Source organism: Artemia franciscana, chromosome 8, assembly GCF_032884065.1.
Source record: "Artemia franciscana chromosome 8, ASM3288406v1, whole genome shotgun sequence".
Taxonomy (NCBI): Eukaryota; Metazoa; Arthropoda; class Branchiopoda; order Anostraca; family Artemiidae; genus Artemia; species Artemia franciscana.
The window spans coordinates 39,812,440-39,829,191 of NC_088870.1; the positions used below are offsets into that span (position 1 = coordinate 39,812,440).

Sequence of the window (16,752 nt, forward strand, 5' to 3'; positions counted from 1 at the left end):
TATTTCTCAAGTAGAAATGGGATAGAATTTCTCCAGAAAAATAAGAAATTATGATTTGAGTGATGGTTTCACAATCATTTTCAATAAACGAATGATTTGAAGACCCTACGTAATAGAATCCTGAAACTTTTTTACGAAGGAAACAAAAAATTTCCCTAAACGTAGAGTCCTCTGGACAAGAACATCGTAAATGAAAATTTCAGTTTAGCATAACTTTTTTAAACTGTCGGCTTTCAAGTACAAAATGTTATAGCGGTTTTATCCCGGTACGGCAGTAGCGAATTCACTCCTTTCTTCAATTTCAACGCACAAACAACACCCCTTTTAAATACCAGGACGTGGTATGGGATACAAATACATTGAACCAATAAATTACCAGTTATCCCAAAAGAGGTTAAAAGAGCACCTAATCAAAATAGTTAAGACCATGCTACTACCAAAGTCCACAATTATATATATACTTCTCTTAAAGATCCTGAACAATATTAAAAGACCCTGCCAAATCAGAAAGGTAAAAAAAAAGGTGGATACGGCATTAGACTTTACAGTCCGTACCGGCGGTGCTGATCTCCGTTTTTTGGCCCCTCAGCCAGGAAGTGCAATGGAAGGTTGGGGTCCAGCCATCCTGTGCTTCCGCACATCCTTCCTGTTTACCTTCCCCAGATTTCTCCAGGTACCCATTTAGAGCATGGTCGACTCTGGCTAAGCTTACAGAGTCACGCCACTGACCCTCGTCCCAAACTGAAGAATTGGGTACACTGGGATTCGAACCCGCGTCCTCTCAGACGAAGGATCCCAAATCCAGCGCACCAACCCACTCGGCCAATACAATACAGAAAGGCGTTTGAAATATGTAAATATTCAAATTCAGGTTGTGCTCTTGACAGAGTTACGGGCAGTTTTAAAATAAGTGACTCTTTTTTTGGTTTTCTTAGATGAGTTGCTGATAATTTGTTGGCATTCCAAGATAAATTCCAAATCACTTTCACATTCACAAAATGATAAGAGTTTCCGACCCCTTGGGTGTAAAAGCTTTTCTTAAAATTAGACAAATGTGATGTAGTTTTCTGCTTAGTTATTTTATTAGTTTCCTTTAAAAGAATCTTGGACTCATAGTCACTTGTCTAGCATCTTAACTAGAACATTGTTGGCTGTTATTCGTTGATTTTTGTGAGTGGCTAGCTTTTGAGTTAGGTTTTTTGACTCTTAATGTCTTTAATGCTGTTAATTTTGATTTTACCTTTTGTCCTTTTTTATTCCACGTTGCTAGGCTTTTAATTATTCCAATGTGTGGTTTTTGTTCATTTTGACATCCACATTGTTTTTTTGTCTTTCTATTTCTATTCGGTTTGTTTTGTCCTTTTTCCCCAGAATATATGAATATTGTTTCTTTGAAACTTTGTTTCTTTTTCTAGCACCAAAAAGGAAAGCGGTTGTCCTTTCGATATATTCGTTTTGTTTCATCGAGTAGTTTTATTGGCCTTATAAAACCTTATTCTCGGTTTTCCTTTTTTTTAAATTTTTATCCTTTGTTAAGGCAGGCCAATATGGTTTACGAAATTATTCCCTCCCCCCCCAAAAAAATGCAATTTGATTACAGTTCTACCTATGCTCTACTAAACCAATCAAATTAATGCTCAAAATCATTCTTAGAGAACAATTCATCTTTCCACAACCTTCTAAGCTCAATTATATCAAAACTGTTTTATGTTTCCCCCTCTAACACTTTTCATAATTTGGTCCCCCTGGGAACCAGAGAAAACCCTGAGCTAGACGTAACCAAATTATCAACATAAATTCTAGTCATTTTCCTCCTACTTCGGGAGTGAACTTCGTCAACTCTTTAGGTGCTCCGGACGTATGTGTCCGCAAAAATAAAATTGTTGCCCCATACGCTCCGAGTGAGTATTTTGCGATTTGTTTTTCTAAAGTTTACTGCTCAGCACGACTATTTTCTTGTATTTGAATAACTATTCTTAATTTCTCTCCCTTTGTGTATATTCTTATTTGAAAAATCGAAAATATGATCGTTAACTGGTAAACACGAACTAACTTGCCTCATCTAAATACATCAAACTGCTCTACACGAGTAAATGCGCAACACTGAAATTATTGCACACAGCAGGCATGAAATCTAAAAATCTAGGTACAGGCAAGGGGTCAAACTGTAAAAATACACCCAGATACGACCAGGCTTAATTAAGAAATAATCTTAATTTAATTAAGTTAAAAACTTAATTTAATAAATTTAATTTAAAACGATGTCACAAAATGTTTTAAAAACCACTAGATATTAACACGGAACAAATAGACCGTTGCGGTTAGATGCCAAAAAGGCAAGATTAGCACTAAAACATGTTTTTGATTATTCTTCCTTCATTTCAATGGGTTGCCTTGTTTCATCTCACTTTATTTATCAGTCCTGGTTGGACGTCGCTGAAGTAAAGATGCTGATATTGTTTAAAAAAAATTTCATTTTAGTTTTATTGGTCTTATGTTGCTGTAAGTTTTTCTTCTTTTATATATCTATGTTTTGCCGAGGACGGCCCTTGGACATAGGGCTGATATATTCATTCAAATTAGATTTCCACCGTCTTACGAAAAGAATTCCCTATTGCTCTTGTTTTGATGTTTGGGGTAGGCTTACCTTCGACGCAAATAGGTATGAAAACAATAGTACAGAAAAAATTATTGAAAAAAAAATTCTGGAGAGCAGCAACTGGATACATTTTCAATTTAAGTCTCATAAAACGGTTTGGAAGGGCAAATAGTAGTGACCGTCCTTTGGATTCAAGTCAGCGCATAGCCGCTAAGGGTTTAAGATCACGAAGAAGTTTAACAGCGATTCCCTCAAGACGCAGGTGTTATTAGTTTCATTCAAGATGCAGGTGATTTTTACGTAATAGAGAGTGTTTTCTAAGAGATGCAGGTGCTTATTATATAATATTTTTTCAAGGTAAAATTTCTTCAAGATGCAGGTCTTTGTTACGCAATAGGGAATGTTTCTTTAAGATTTCTTTGGTTGTTATGTTAAATGTTTAAAAACCCTTGAGGGCCAGGAAAAAACCTTCAGGGACCCCGACAATCAAGATTCAAATATAGACTTTACGTCCTAGTTGTTTTAAAAACGTAAGGGTATAGGGAAAAACCTTCAGGGCCCTCCCAAGTATGGACACAGTCGAAATTGACCATAACCTATTATTTTCTGCTTCACATACAGGGCCTTTGTTCACTTTGTTGTTTGCGAACAAAGGAATTTTGCGCTATTTCCAGGAACAAGGAGCGGAGCGTTACTTAATTCTGTGTTGATTTTTCAGGAACAAAGGATTACCATTATACGTTATTACGTGCACCCGGATCGTACGTAATACTATAGTACATTTGTTTTTTATGTAATGGCATAGTAGACCTGATTGTTGCTATAGGAGAAACATTATCCGTCTACCTGTTTGATTCTCAAATGGCTTTTGTTAGCTAGTCCATAATCACCAATGAGAGCGTCAAGACTAAAAATGAACAATGTGGACCGACAGACAACTATAAGAAATCTTGTTACTTTAGAAAAATAACTAATTTTAATTGAGTATTTTTAAAGATTGTCAGTGCAGAAGAGAAATTTTACTCAGAGAAAGATTGATGATGCAATTCTCCAGCTCTGGACTCTTGTCTGAGACTTATTTGTCATGGTCCCAAAGCCTTTAATCAATTTTTTGACAAACTAATCGAAACAAAACAAAATGACGTTTCATATTCGTTTGAACATTACCCAGGTATTTCAGTTAATCCTCCCATTTCTCTAGTGAGCCCATGAGTGATCAGTATTAGTGATTTGCTTTTGAACACTACCTACACATTTGTTCTTAGAACCAAAGGCCCTTTTTATGGCCAGCAAAATCGATGCCCACCGCTCCATAAGGGCCAGCAAAATCATTGCCTATCGCTCCATAAATCATACCGTAGAATTGCGCTAGAATTTTGGTAGAATTGCTAGTAATGCCCATATTTTTTGGTGATGATTTGTTTATATCTTAATATAAGAGACTACTAACAGGTGCTTTGGATTGAACTACCCAAAATTTTGGTAAAATTCTATTAGAATTACGAGTAATGTCAATAATTTCTGATGATAATTTGTTTATGTCTCCATTTAAGAAACTAATATCAGTGGCTTTGGGTAGAATTACGGTAGAATCATGATAGAATTTTGGTAGAATTACGAGTAATGTCAATAATTTCTAGTCATAATTTGTTTATGTATTCATTTAAGAGATTTGTATCAGGAGCTCTGGGTAGAATTACGGTAGAATTTCGGTGGAATTATGGTAGAATCGTGAGTAATGCCAATAATTTCTGGTGATAACTTGTTAATATCTTCAGATAAGAGACTAATATCATTGATTTTGAGTTGAGTTGCAGTAGAATTTTCATGGAATTATGAGTAATGTCAACAATTTCTCGTGATAATTTGTTTATATCTTTATATAAGAGACTCGCATCAGGGACCTTGGCTAGAATAACGGTAGGGTTTTTATAGAATTACGAGCAATATCAATAGTTTTTGGCAATAATTTGTTTATGTCTTCATATAAGAGAGTAGTATCAGGGGCCTTTGGGTAGAATTACGATAAAACTTTGGTAGAATTTCGGTATAATTACGGTAGAATTTTGATCGAGTTAAAGGTAATGCGTAATTTTCTGTCTAATTTTGGCGGTAATTTATTTGTGTCTTCATATAAGAAACTGTACCAGGGGGTTCGGGTAGAACTAGGGGTCCGTTAGCAATTACAAAAGCTTGACTGTGATTACTTGTCATTTCCGATCCATTCAATAACAAGAGCTCTGAAGTTTTAACATCCCTCCTTATCTTTAGCAAAATAGTTGATCTATTGCAGTATGTTTCGTTTTTAATTTTATATTTCCTTATTGTTTAAAAATTTCTTGAATGACCATTTCCCTATTATTCCTAATAAATTCTAAGATATTTTCATGATAAAAATGTGCTTTAAATCCATTGATTCGTGTTTTTATAAACCACCCCCTCCTTGCACTTTAATATGGTTCTTAAGCTTTGACATCATTCTTTAGCTTTTGCAAAATATTTGATATATTCCAATATAAGTCGTCTTTAATTTTATATCTCCTTATTGTTTAAAAAGAACATAGAATTCAAAACATATCTTGAATGAGCCTTCCACTGATTTGCAATGATTTTGTAAAAACCTGCTCCATAACCCCCTCTGGCACTCCCTCATCATTCCTAAGGCATTCTCCTAAAACACGTGATTTAAGTCCGTTGATTCGTGTTTTAGGAAGCCATCCCAAACGTGACGCCCCACTCCTGTGGCAATCCACACCACCATGACACGCTAAACGTGAAAAAAACTCATAAAGAGTAAAATAAAAACAAAAATGCGTGAATAAAAGAAACGTGGGAAACCTAGAAACGAATACAAGGGGGAGGGGGAGGGTTGTTTAAATGGGAACGCCTAATACTTTAAGCCACGGCTAGGCCTTCCTGGTTGACAAGCAAATTTTTGAATCGTATTTTTCTTCGTATTTTACATTATCCCGTTAGAGGTAAATCTAAGCCATATTAAGAGGTATTTTTGACAGTTTTTAGTGAAAATAAAACGTTTCTTTTAGCTAAGACTAGGCCCTCCTGATTGACAAACGCACATTTGAATAATATTTTTCTTCGTATTTCGCATACTTTCGTTAGCGGTAAATTTAATTCACATAAAGATATATTACTGTGAGGTTTTAATGAAAACGCCTCGTTTCTTTGAGATAATACTATGTATCCCTGATTGACAAGCATACATTTAAATAATATTTTTCTCTTGAATAACAATGTTTACTCCTGATTGACAAGCACACATTTGAATAATATTTTTCTTCGTATTTCGCATAATTTCATTAGAGGTAAATTTAAGTCACATAAAGATATATTACTGAAAGGTTTTAATAAAAACGCCTCGTTTCTTTGAGACAAGACTATGTATTCCTGATTGGATAACAATTTGAATAACATTTGAATAATAATTTTCATCATATTCCGAATAATCTCATTAGAGGTAAATTGACAACACGTTGCATAATTACCCACCTGATGGCACCCTCTGGCGTGCATAAATATCCGTTTTAAACTAGAATCGTTCAATTAAACTTATTGAACAATTCCTGATAGCGTTTCTTCTTATAACTTGTAGCAATTAACTCCAGCTTGGCACAATGTACTGGTCCGATGACACCTCTGGCATGTACTATCACACCTAAGACGTTTCCGACCTTTTCCCCGCGAAAATAATTTTATAAACTTAAACTGGCCATTGTTTTTATTTGAACTGCGGGAACTGGCCATTTCATTGTTAGATTATGATGTTCCTTTGCATTTCACGCCCCCTTCTCCTTATTTCTAGTGATATTGTAAAAAGTTCCCCGTTAGTCTTGAAAAGAAATAGAATTTAAAATATTTCTTGAATAAGTCGTTTCCTTATTCCCACAATATGTAGGAATCCAGAACAATCCTTATAAATTAAGACCAATACAGAGAAATACAGGATCAAGTAACGCGTCGCTCATTGTTCCTGAAAATAGCGGGAAATTCCTTTGTTCGCCAACAACAAAGAGAACAAAGACCCTGTGTGTGATGCAGAAAAATATTGGGTTATGATCAATTTGGACTGTGTCCCTACTTGGGAGGTCCCTGAAGGTTTTTCCCCAAACCCTTAGGTTTTTGAAAACAGCAAAAAAACTATGCTGTAACGTCTATGTTTGCATCTTGATTTGAAGGGATCCCTAAAGGTTTTTTCCTGGCCCTCGCGGGGTTTTAAACATTTAACTGAACAACCAAAGAAACCTTAAAGAAAACTTTCTCTATTGCGTAACAAACTTCTACATCCTGAAACAACCATTCCATATTACGTAACAAACACCTGCATCTTCACTCCCTATTATGTAACAAACACCTGTATTTTGAAGAAAATAACACCTGCGTCTTGAGGGAACCGCTGTTAAGCTTCTTCCTGATCTTAAATACAAAGGAAGAAAAGAGTAGCGGCTATAAGCGGGTTTAAATCCAAAGGGCGGTTGCTATTGCGAACATTACCACGTACAATAATAAAATAATAATTATTGTTTGAAATATGGACCAAGTGACGGATCAACGAGACGGACATTTAAAAATGTTTTAAAATTGTCTAAGTTTTTGAATGATTCCAATAAATCGTGCTTCCAATATATTTGAAGCATCCTCAACATATGCTTTAAATGATAGTTATTCATTCACAAAGACACCGAATTGACAGTTGATCCCAGTATTGCCAGATAAATCGAACCAGCGTTGTATGGCTGTGTTACTACCCCAAAAGCAGAATATCGTCTAGTGAATCTTTTCTAATAGTCTTGAGTAAGATTAGTCTTGGAACCCTTAACTACTTTAGGCTACCTGGGCATATAATTCTTACAGGGGGTTAAAATAAATCATTTTTACATGTCTTAGACTAGTATAAAATTTAGACAACAATTTTGGACTGAGGTTCTAACCCAATTTCTTTCCCTGGATATGCCCCTATTGGGAATTGCAAAATCACTACATTAACAAAAATTCAATATCTAAATAAAAAGTTCAATATTGGCTTTACCTGGACTGCCAGAGATGTGCTAAATTCGTTTCCAAAGCTCCCATCAGCTTCCTGTGCTTTTGCAACTTTTTCCATTGTACTCTTGAGCAGAGAGGAGACGGCCTTTTGTATTCCAGTTTGTGAAGGAATTTGTATTGGGGCACGTGGGACAGTTGTCTCTCTTTGTCCATTTCTTGCCACACAAATTAATGCCATTGCCGAAAGTGACAGTACATCTAAAATATGAGGAGTTTTACCTAAGATTGATCGCTGTCCTACACTTCTGAATCGAAAATTGTGCTTTAAATTCATTGGATCATTTTTATGATGCATTTTTGAAAGAGGATTACTTGTTGATGGAAAGGAAAATAGCTCCATCTTTTTAAAACTGGGTAACTAATGCTCAAAGCTAACCAACGTCAATAAAAAAAAAAATCTTTTTAGATTGGAAAAAGTAACTTTCACAAAGACAAGTAGCTCTACCGTTTTAGAAGCTGATTAGTTCCTCTGTGAGAAACATTAAGCCAATAAAATGAATGAACAGCTTTTGAGCCATAACAGCGTTTCAAAGAAAAATTCTCTATTTCTTATGGTTTATTTTTAGAATCTTATTGAAGTCACATTTAGTTGTATTACAGTTATATCTTATTCGAAGCGCTATTTACATACATAGCCTACCTCTTAAGCTTTTGACAAATAAAATAAGCAAAGTTATTGAGTTTTTCGGGCGAAAATTTTACCAGTCCATGGCCTGTGCCATTTCAAGAGTAGATACATTTACTATGATCAAATAATAATAAATAAAAGTAATAATAATAAAAGTAGCGAGAATAAAAATTATTTAAACTATGAACAGTTTTAGTTGATAAAATATCCCAATCTACTTCAAGCCTTCCTCTTTCTCGTTTCAACGAAGTTCTCTTTCCCTTAAATCCTTTCTTATGACCTCCTCCCACCCATTTCGGGGACGGTCCAAAGTGTATATCCCAAATATCCCAAATTATAAACTACCATAAATTATCATCAACAAATAAATGAAACTCAAAACGAACAGAAATTACGAAAAATAGCCGAGTCAAACTCAAAAACGAGCAAAAATTAACATGAGTAGGGCTGATAACCCCCACGTCTTCTCAAGACCTGAACACAATTTGCTCTCTACTAAAAAAAATGACAGCGAATTGTCAGTTTAATTGATATGAACTGATATTTCTTCCTTAAAGTTCTAATAACATTACATTTATGAAAGTAAGAGGAGTGAAAAAACTTAAAAGTATTTTGTTTTCAACGGTAGTAGTAGTAGTTGTATATATAGTAGTGGTAATAGTGGTAGTAGTACTAGTACTACTACCCCTACTAACAACTAACCACAGCGCCAAGCCGCCTGAGGCCAACGCAGCTACGTACACTGCTCTTTCATTCGCAGAACGTGCCCTAGCCATTTCGACTTTTCTTTCATTATAACCCTGGAAAGTTGGATTGAACCACATTTTTTGTACAGCCTACTGTTTAAAATACGGTTAGCTAGCCAGGTAGCCAGAACATTCTGTAGGCAATTTCTCTGGAAAACGTCTAGTAAATTTTCATCCGCTTTTCGGAGCACCTATGCTTTTGAGCAATATTGGCTATACCTACCCTGAACCTTGGCTATTCTTCTTTTAACATTTTCAATACTCCCACTGTCTTTACTAATACTACTACCGAGTTAAGCAAAGCTGTCTACCTGTTCAATCTTTTCATTACCCGTAGTATTATCTATTACCGTATTACCTATTGCCGTATATTACCGTATATTATTACCGTATTATTGCCGTATTATTACCGTATATTACCGTATTACCTATTGCCTTTTGGTCATTTGAACATCCCTCTCATCAAGTCCTGGAATTTTCAACTTAATACAATTAGCCATTGCTATTACATTGCTGTAATATCCTTTTGATACCCTATATGTTCATATACTTTTGGAAATTTTCATCTTAACGCTTTTAGCCCTACAAGTGGTTGCAATAGAAGTAGTAGTAGTAGTAGTAGTAGCAGTAGTTGTAGTAGCAACAGTATTAGTAAATGGAGCAATAGCAGTAGTTTTAGTCAGACGATCTCCCCCTTTAAGTATTCTCTGAAGTTACAACTTTATATCCAAATCAATTCTTGAGATACCCTATTTTGACAATATGTATACACATAGCATGATAATCTCCAATATTATTTCCTGGATTCTGATGGGGTTCCTGCTCATGAGCATTTTAAAAAGAATAAGTTAATGGATGTATCCCAAATTCGTGATTACCAAGTTGCGATTTTCTCGTATAAATATTTGAATCGCCTGCTCACCCCTGCTTATGAAAATCTTTTTACTTTTAATAAAGACCGTCATGATCATAATACAAGAAAAGCTGATAACTTAACCCATGAGTTTAGAAGTACTACTCGGGCATCTTTTGTGATTCGCCATTATGGTCCCCATGTTTGGAATATTTTGCCCGAGGGTGTGAAAAATGTGCCTAGTCTCCCGGCTTTCAAGTCACGGGTAAAGAAGTTTCTTTTATCTCGGGAATAATTTTGATGTAAGGCCCGTTCCAGGTTGTCATTCTATTCAAGGCATTTCCCTGATTTACGTGCTGTTAATTTTTTCTGTTAATTTTTTTCTGTCTTCTTCTTGTCTTTTTCCTCTTTCTCTTTTTTTTCCTTTCTTCCTTCATCAGTTGAGTTTCTTTTGTATTGAGTAGCGTGATACGAATGTGGTTTTAATTAGCTGAGGGTGATAAACTCGCTTGCCCTTACAAGCTTATTGCCTTTCTTGGCAGGCGATTGGCGAATAATGTTTGTTTTCTTTTCTTAATAAATGTATATCTCATATCTCATATCTCAATTTTCCAAATTAATGTACTCAGTTATTCCTGTGATGCACCCTTTTGACAATCCGTATTCACATAAAATGTTTTGATTTAGTTCAACGCTCCTTCAACATTATCGGAAAGCCTCACCTAAATATCCTGCGTTATCTTGGAAAGTACCGTTTGAACATGCATACCTTTCTCAATTAAATAAAAAAAAAACTAATTTTTTTAGCTGAAAGTAAGGAGCGACATTAAAACTTAAAACGAACAGAAATTACTCCGTATACGAAATGAGTTGTCCCCTCCGCAATCCCTCGCTCTTTACGCTAAAGCTTTTAATTGTTTTAAAAAGTAGAATTGTGGCAAAGAGTCAAACTTTAGCGTAAAGAGCGAGGGATTGCGGAGGGGACAACTCATTTCATATACGGAGTAATTTCTGTTCGTTTTAAGTTTTAATGTCGCTCCTTACTTTCAGCTAAAAAAATTAGTTTTTTTTATTTAATTTCTGAACGTTTTTGAATTAATGCATGTTTGGTTTTGGCTCTCCGCACATAAATTATTAAAATGAAATTTGTATATTAATTCTTTTTTTGGCTAAATGGCTTTCTCTTAGTTTTGATCAGACGATTTTGAGAAATAAGGGGTGGAGAAGGAGGCCTAGTTGCCCTCCAATTTTTTGGTTACTTAAAAAGGCAACTAGAACTTTTAATTTTTAACGAACGTTTTTATTAGTAAAAAATATACGTAACTTAAGAATTAACTTACGTAACAAACTTTCATAACCTTATATTTTTATTATGTATACGAGGGGGTTTGTACCCTCGTTAATACCTCGCTCTTTACACTAAATCGTAAGTTTTGTCCCAATTCTTTAAGAATGACCCCTGAATCAGAAAGGCCGTAGAATAAATAGTTGAAATTACTAAAAATACTTTAGCATAAAGAGCAAGGTATTTATCTCCTCCTAAATACCTCGCTCTTTATGCTAAAGTATTTTTAGAACCCCTCATATGCGTAATAATCTCTGTTCGTTTTAAGTTTCAATGCTACTTCTTCCTTTCATTTGAAAAAACGTTTTCATGTTTATTTTTCATTGTTTTCTTATAGTAATGCTAGAGAATCCTGCGCCCTTGTCATTGAATTTTTCTTCCCCCATGACAGATTCCTCCAAGAAAAGATCCTCCAACATAGCCCCTTCTCCTCAGCCCCACCCCCAAACGAAATAAAATCCCCCTGAAAACGTCTGTACACTTCCCAATAACCATTACTATATGTAAACACTGGTCAAAGTTTGTAACTTGCAGCCCCTCCCCCAGGGATTGTGGGGGAGTAAGTCATCCCCAAAGACATAGTTATTATGGTTTTCGACTATGCTGAACAAAATGGCTATCTCAAAATTTTGATCCGTTGACTGTGGGAAAAAATGAGCGTGGGAGGGGGCCTAGATCCCCTCCAATTTTTTTGGTCACTTAAAAAGGGCACTAGGACTTTTCATTTCCGTTAGAATGAGCCCTCTTGCGACATTCTAGGACCACTTGGTCGATACGATGACCCCTGGGGAAAAGAAAAAAAACAAAAAACAAACAAACAAATAAACACGCACACGTGATTTGTCTTCTGGCAAAAAAATACAAAATTCCACATTTTTGTAGATAGGAGCTTAAAACTTCTACAGTAGGATTCTCTGATACGCTGAATCTGATAGTGTCATTTTCGTTAAGATCCTACGACTTTTAGGGGGTGTTTCCCCCTATTTTCCTAAATAAGGCAAATTTTCTCAGGATCGTAACTTTTGATGGGTAAGACTAAACATGATGAAACTTCTATATTTAAAATCAGCATTAAAATGCGATTCTTTTGATGTAGCTATTGATATCAAAACTCATTTTTTTTTAGTTTTGGTTAACAGTTCGTTACCACGAATGTTTGATAACATATACTAGGCTGAAACAATGAACGAATTACCTAGCCTAAAGCCCTTGTCCCGAGGATTGTGGGGAGGTTGACATCACCGAAGACATAATTATTGGACCTTTCAGAAAACTACCATTCAAATGTGCTCCATCCGATCCAAAGTTTATGCGACTACCCGTTCCATAAAAACCTTGTGTCCATCCTTAAGACACTATTATATTATTTTTGGACTATTGGTAACAAAATGGCTATCTCACTATTTCAAATGAATGTGTTTAATATAAATGACGACCGGGACACTCAAAGAGAAAGCGACCGGGACACAAGGAATGTTCGACTAGCAATCACCATCAACAAAGCACCGGGACACAGGGAATACAGGGGGATATATAAATGACGACGGGGACACAGGGAATGTTCGATTAGCAATCACCATCAACAAAGTTCAAGGGCAATCATTAGAATAATAAGGTATAGATCTGAATACAGATTGTTTTTCCCATGGACAATTATATGTTGCATGTTCAAGAGTCGATAAACCTGACAATCTATTTATATGCACAGACAATGGGACAGCCAAGAATGTTGTATATTCGCAAGTTTTACGTAGTTAAAAATATGTTTATATCTATCTATATTCACAGGTGGGACACAGGGACACAACTACAATGGTGCGTAACCAATATGGCGCGTAACGACTTACGCGCACGGGGCAGCTTGGGGGGCGCGAAGCGCCCCCACCAACTAGGTGTTGGGGTGGCGCGAAGCGCCACCCCAACAGCTAGTACGTAATAAAATTTACAAATATAGAATTTCGTTACGTAAGTTAACTCGTAAGTTATGTATATTTATTACTAATAAAAACGTTTGTAAAAAAAGTTCTAGTTGCCTTTTTTATTAACCAAAAATAGGAGTGCAACTAAGCCTCCTCCCCGAATCCTTTTTTTTATCAAAATCGTCCGATCAAAACTATGAAAAAGCCATATAGCTAAAAAAAAAAATTAATATGCAAATTTAATTTTAATTGTTAATGTTTGGTGAGCCAAAACCAAAACATGCATTAATTAAAAAATGTCCATAAACTAAATTAAAAAAAAAGTTTTTAACTGCAAGCAAGGAGCGACAATAAAAATTAGAACGAACAGAAACTATTCCGTATATGAAAGAGGTCGTTCCCTCCTCAACGCCTCGCTCTTTACGCTAAAGTTTTTTATTGTTTTAAAAAGTAGAGTTGTGAGAAAGAGTCAAACTTTAGCGTAAAGAGCGAGGTGTTGAGGAAGGAACGACCCCTTCCACATACGGAATTATTTCCGTTCGTTTTAGGATTTAATGTCACTCTTTACTTGCAGTTAAAAACTTTTTTTTATTTAATTATAAATTGAAATAAACAATAGTCTTATTATTTTAAAACGAAGAGAAATTTCCAAGTGAAAGTAAAGAGTAACGCTATAAATTTAAAAGGAACTAAAATAGCTTCCCAAATAAGGGGGCTATTTTTTCCTCGAACCCTCCCGTCTCACTCTGTGCTCTAAAATTTGACTTATCGTCCAGTTCTGTAAGAACAGCTCCTCAAAGGTAATGGCCGTTGAATTAATACTACAACTGCAACTTTTTCAATTTTTGCAACTGTAAGTAAGGAGCAACATTTAGACTTTAAACGAACACAAATTATTACGTATAGGAGGGGGGTTATCCCCTCGTCAATACGTCGCTCTTTAAGCTAAAGTTCTAATTTTGTCCCAGTTCTTTAAGAATGACTCCTAAATAACAAAGGTCGTTTAATTAGTATAAATAGCTCTTTTAAAAGCGCTAAAAAAAACTTGTGAATTTGCGAAAACATTTTTGCTGATAAGAGACAACTATTTTTTTACACTTGAAAAATGTAGAGTAATTAAACTACTGGGTATCGCGATTGTACTAGCCTACCTCACTACCCGAGTTAGTGACCTTCAACTAGTCTAGCCAGCCTCACCAGTATTACTAGCATAATGAATCTCTACTGCATGAAGTAGCTTGGCTCTCATATTCTAACAATCTAACATTTTAAACGTCGAGCTTTTTCGGTTGCCATCGAGTTGCCATCGGTTGCCATCGAGCTTTTTATGATACATTATGTGATTACTCGCAAGTTACAATTAATTACAAACGACTCCACCAAATCCTGTCTGCTATTTTCATGAATTTCGAAGAATCGTTGCTAACAGAATTAACTAAAGACGTTGTAACAGTATTACTGTAATGTGCAAGGCATTAATTTTAAGATTAAACTACAGTATTACATTACATTAACAGATTATAAAGAACTGGACTAGCGTAATATTTTCTTCTGGTGTTTAAAAAGCGTTCAAGAACAAACTACAAGCCAACTTTATTTTACAGATTAAATAAAAAAAACTAGTTATTTTAACTGAAAGTAAGGAGCGACATTAAAACTTAAAATGAACAGAAATTACTCGGTATATGAAATGGGTTGTCCCCTCCACAATCCCTCGCTCTTTACGCTAAAGTTTTTAATTGTTTTAAAATGTAGAATTGTGACAAAGAGTCAAACTGTAGCGTGAAGAGTGAGGGATTGTGGAGGGGACAACCCATTTCATATACGGAGTAATTTCTGTTCGTTTTAAGTTTTAATGTCGCTGCTTACTTTCAGTTAAAAAAATTAGTTTTTTTATTTAATTTCTGAACGTTTTTGGATTAATGAATGTTTGATTTTGGCTCTCCGCACATATATTATTAAAATGAAATTTGCATATTAATTCTTTATTTGGCTAAATGGCTTTCTCTTAGTTTTGATCAGACAATTTTGAGAAATAAGGGGTGGGGAATGAGGTCTAGTTGCCTTCCAATTTTTCGGTTACTTAATAAGGCAACTAGAACTTTTAATTTTTAACGAACGATTTTATTAGTAAAAAATATACGTAACCTAAGAATTAACTTACGTAACAAACTTTCATAACCTTATATTTTTATTATGTATACGAAGGGGTTTGTACCCTCGTTAATACCTCGCTCTTGTTCACTAAATCGTAATTTTTGTCCCAATTCTTTAAGAATGACCCCTGCATCAGAAAGGCCGTAGAATAAATATTTGAAATTACTAAAAATACTTTAGCATAAAGAGCGAGGTATTTATCTCCTCCTAAATACCTCGCTCTTTATGCTAAAGTATTTTTAGAACCCCTCATATGCGTAATAATCTCTGTTCGTTTTAAGTTTTAATGCTTCTCCTTACTTTCAATTGAAAAAACTTTTTGATGTTTATTTTTCCATTGTTTTTTTTATTGTAATGCTGGAAAATCCCGCGTCCTTTTCATTAAATTTTTCTTCCCCCATGATATACTGCTCCAAGGAAAGATTCTCCTACATATCCTCTTCCCCTAAACCCCACCCTAAAACCAAAAAAATCCCCCTGAAAACGTCTGTACACTTCCCAGTAACCATTACTGTTTGTAAACACTGGTCAAAGTTTGTTACTTGCAGCCCCACCCCCAGGGACTGTGGGGGAGTAATTCATCCCCAAAGACATAGTTATTACGGTTTTCAACTATGGGGAACAAAATGCCTATCTCAGAATTTTGATCCGTTGACTTTGGGAAAAATGAGCGTGGGAGGGGGCCTTGGTGCCCTCCAGTTTTTTTAGTCACTTAAAAAGGGCACTAGAACTTTTCATTTCCGTTAGAATGAGCCCTATTGCGACATTTTAGGACCACTTGGTCGATACGATGACCCCTGGGAAAAAACAAAAATAAAAAATAAATAAATAAATAAACACGCACCCTTGATCTGTCTTCTGGCAAAACTACGAAATTCCTCATTTTTGTAGATAGGAGCTTGGATTTTTGCTATAGAGTCCTCTGATACGCTGAATGCGATGGTACGATTTTCGTTAAGATTCTATGACTTTTAGAGAGTGTTTCCCCCTACTTTCCAAAACAAGGCAAGCTTTCTCAGGCTCGTAACTGTTGATGACAAAGACTAAATTTGATGAAACTTATATATTTAAAATCAGCATGAAAATTCGATTCTTTTGATGTATCTTTTAGCATCAAAATTCCGTTTTTTAGAGTTTCGTTTACTATTGAGCCGGGTCAGTCCCTACTACAGTTCGTTACCTTGAACTGTTTGAAAAGACAAATTTTCTTGACAATATTTTTTCAGTTATTAAAATACAGACACTCAAGGAAACAAATGATGCATCTAGACCCATTGGCATCTCGTCTAGGAGGGGGATATCTGGGTCTGTGATGGAGGGGGGCTTATAAATGCTACCCAAGGTCCCTTTGAATAGGTCTTTAGAAACTTGTCATTTTATATTTCTCCATATATGTTTCTATATTTCGTCATTCTATTTAATACTCGACTATTAGCATTTTCCA

At 35.3% G+C, this 16,752-nt stretch overlaps 1 protein-coding gene across 1 annotated transcript in view; it reads right to left on the reverse strand.

The window, feature by feature from the left end:
• The window catches only part of LOC136030416 (uncharacterized protein CG3556-like), a 173,594-nt gene that overhangs the window by 68,432 nt on the left and 88,410 nt on the right, over nt 1-16,752 (reverse strand). Inside the window, exon 7 of the mRNA XM_065709381.1 lies at nt 7,644-7,858. Within this exon, the coding sequence (XP_065565453.1) occupies nt 7,644-7,858 (215 nt within the window). The remainder of the gene's footprint in view (nt 1-7,643; nt 7,859-16,752) is intronic.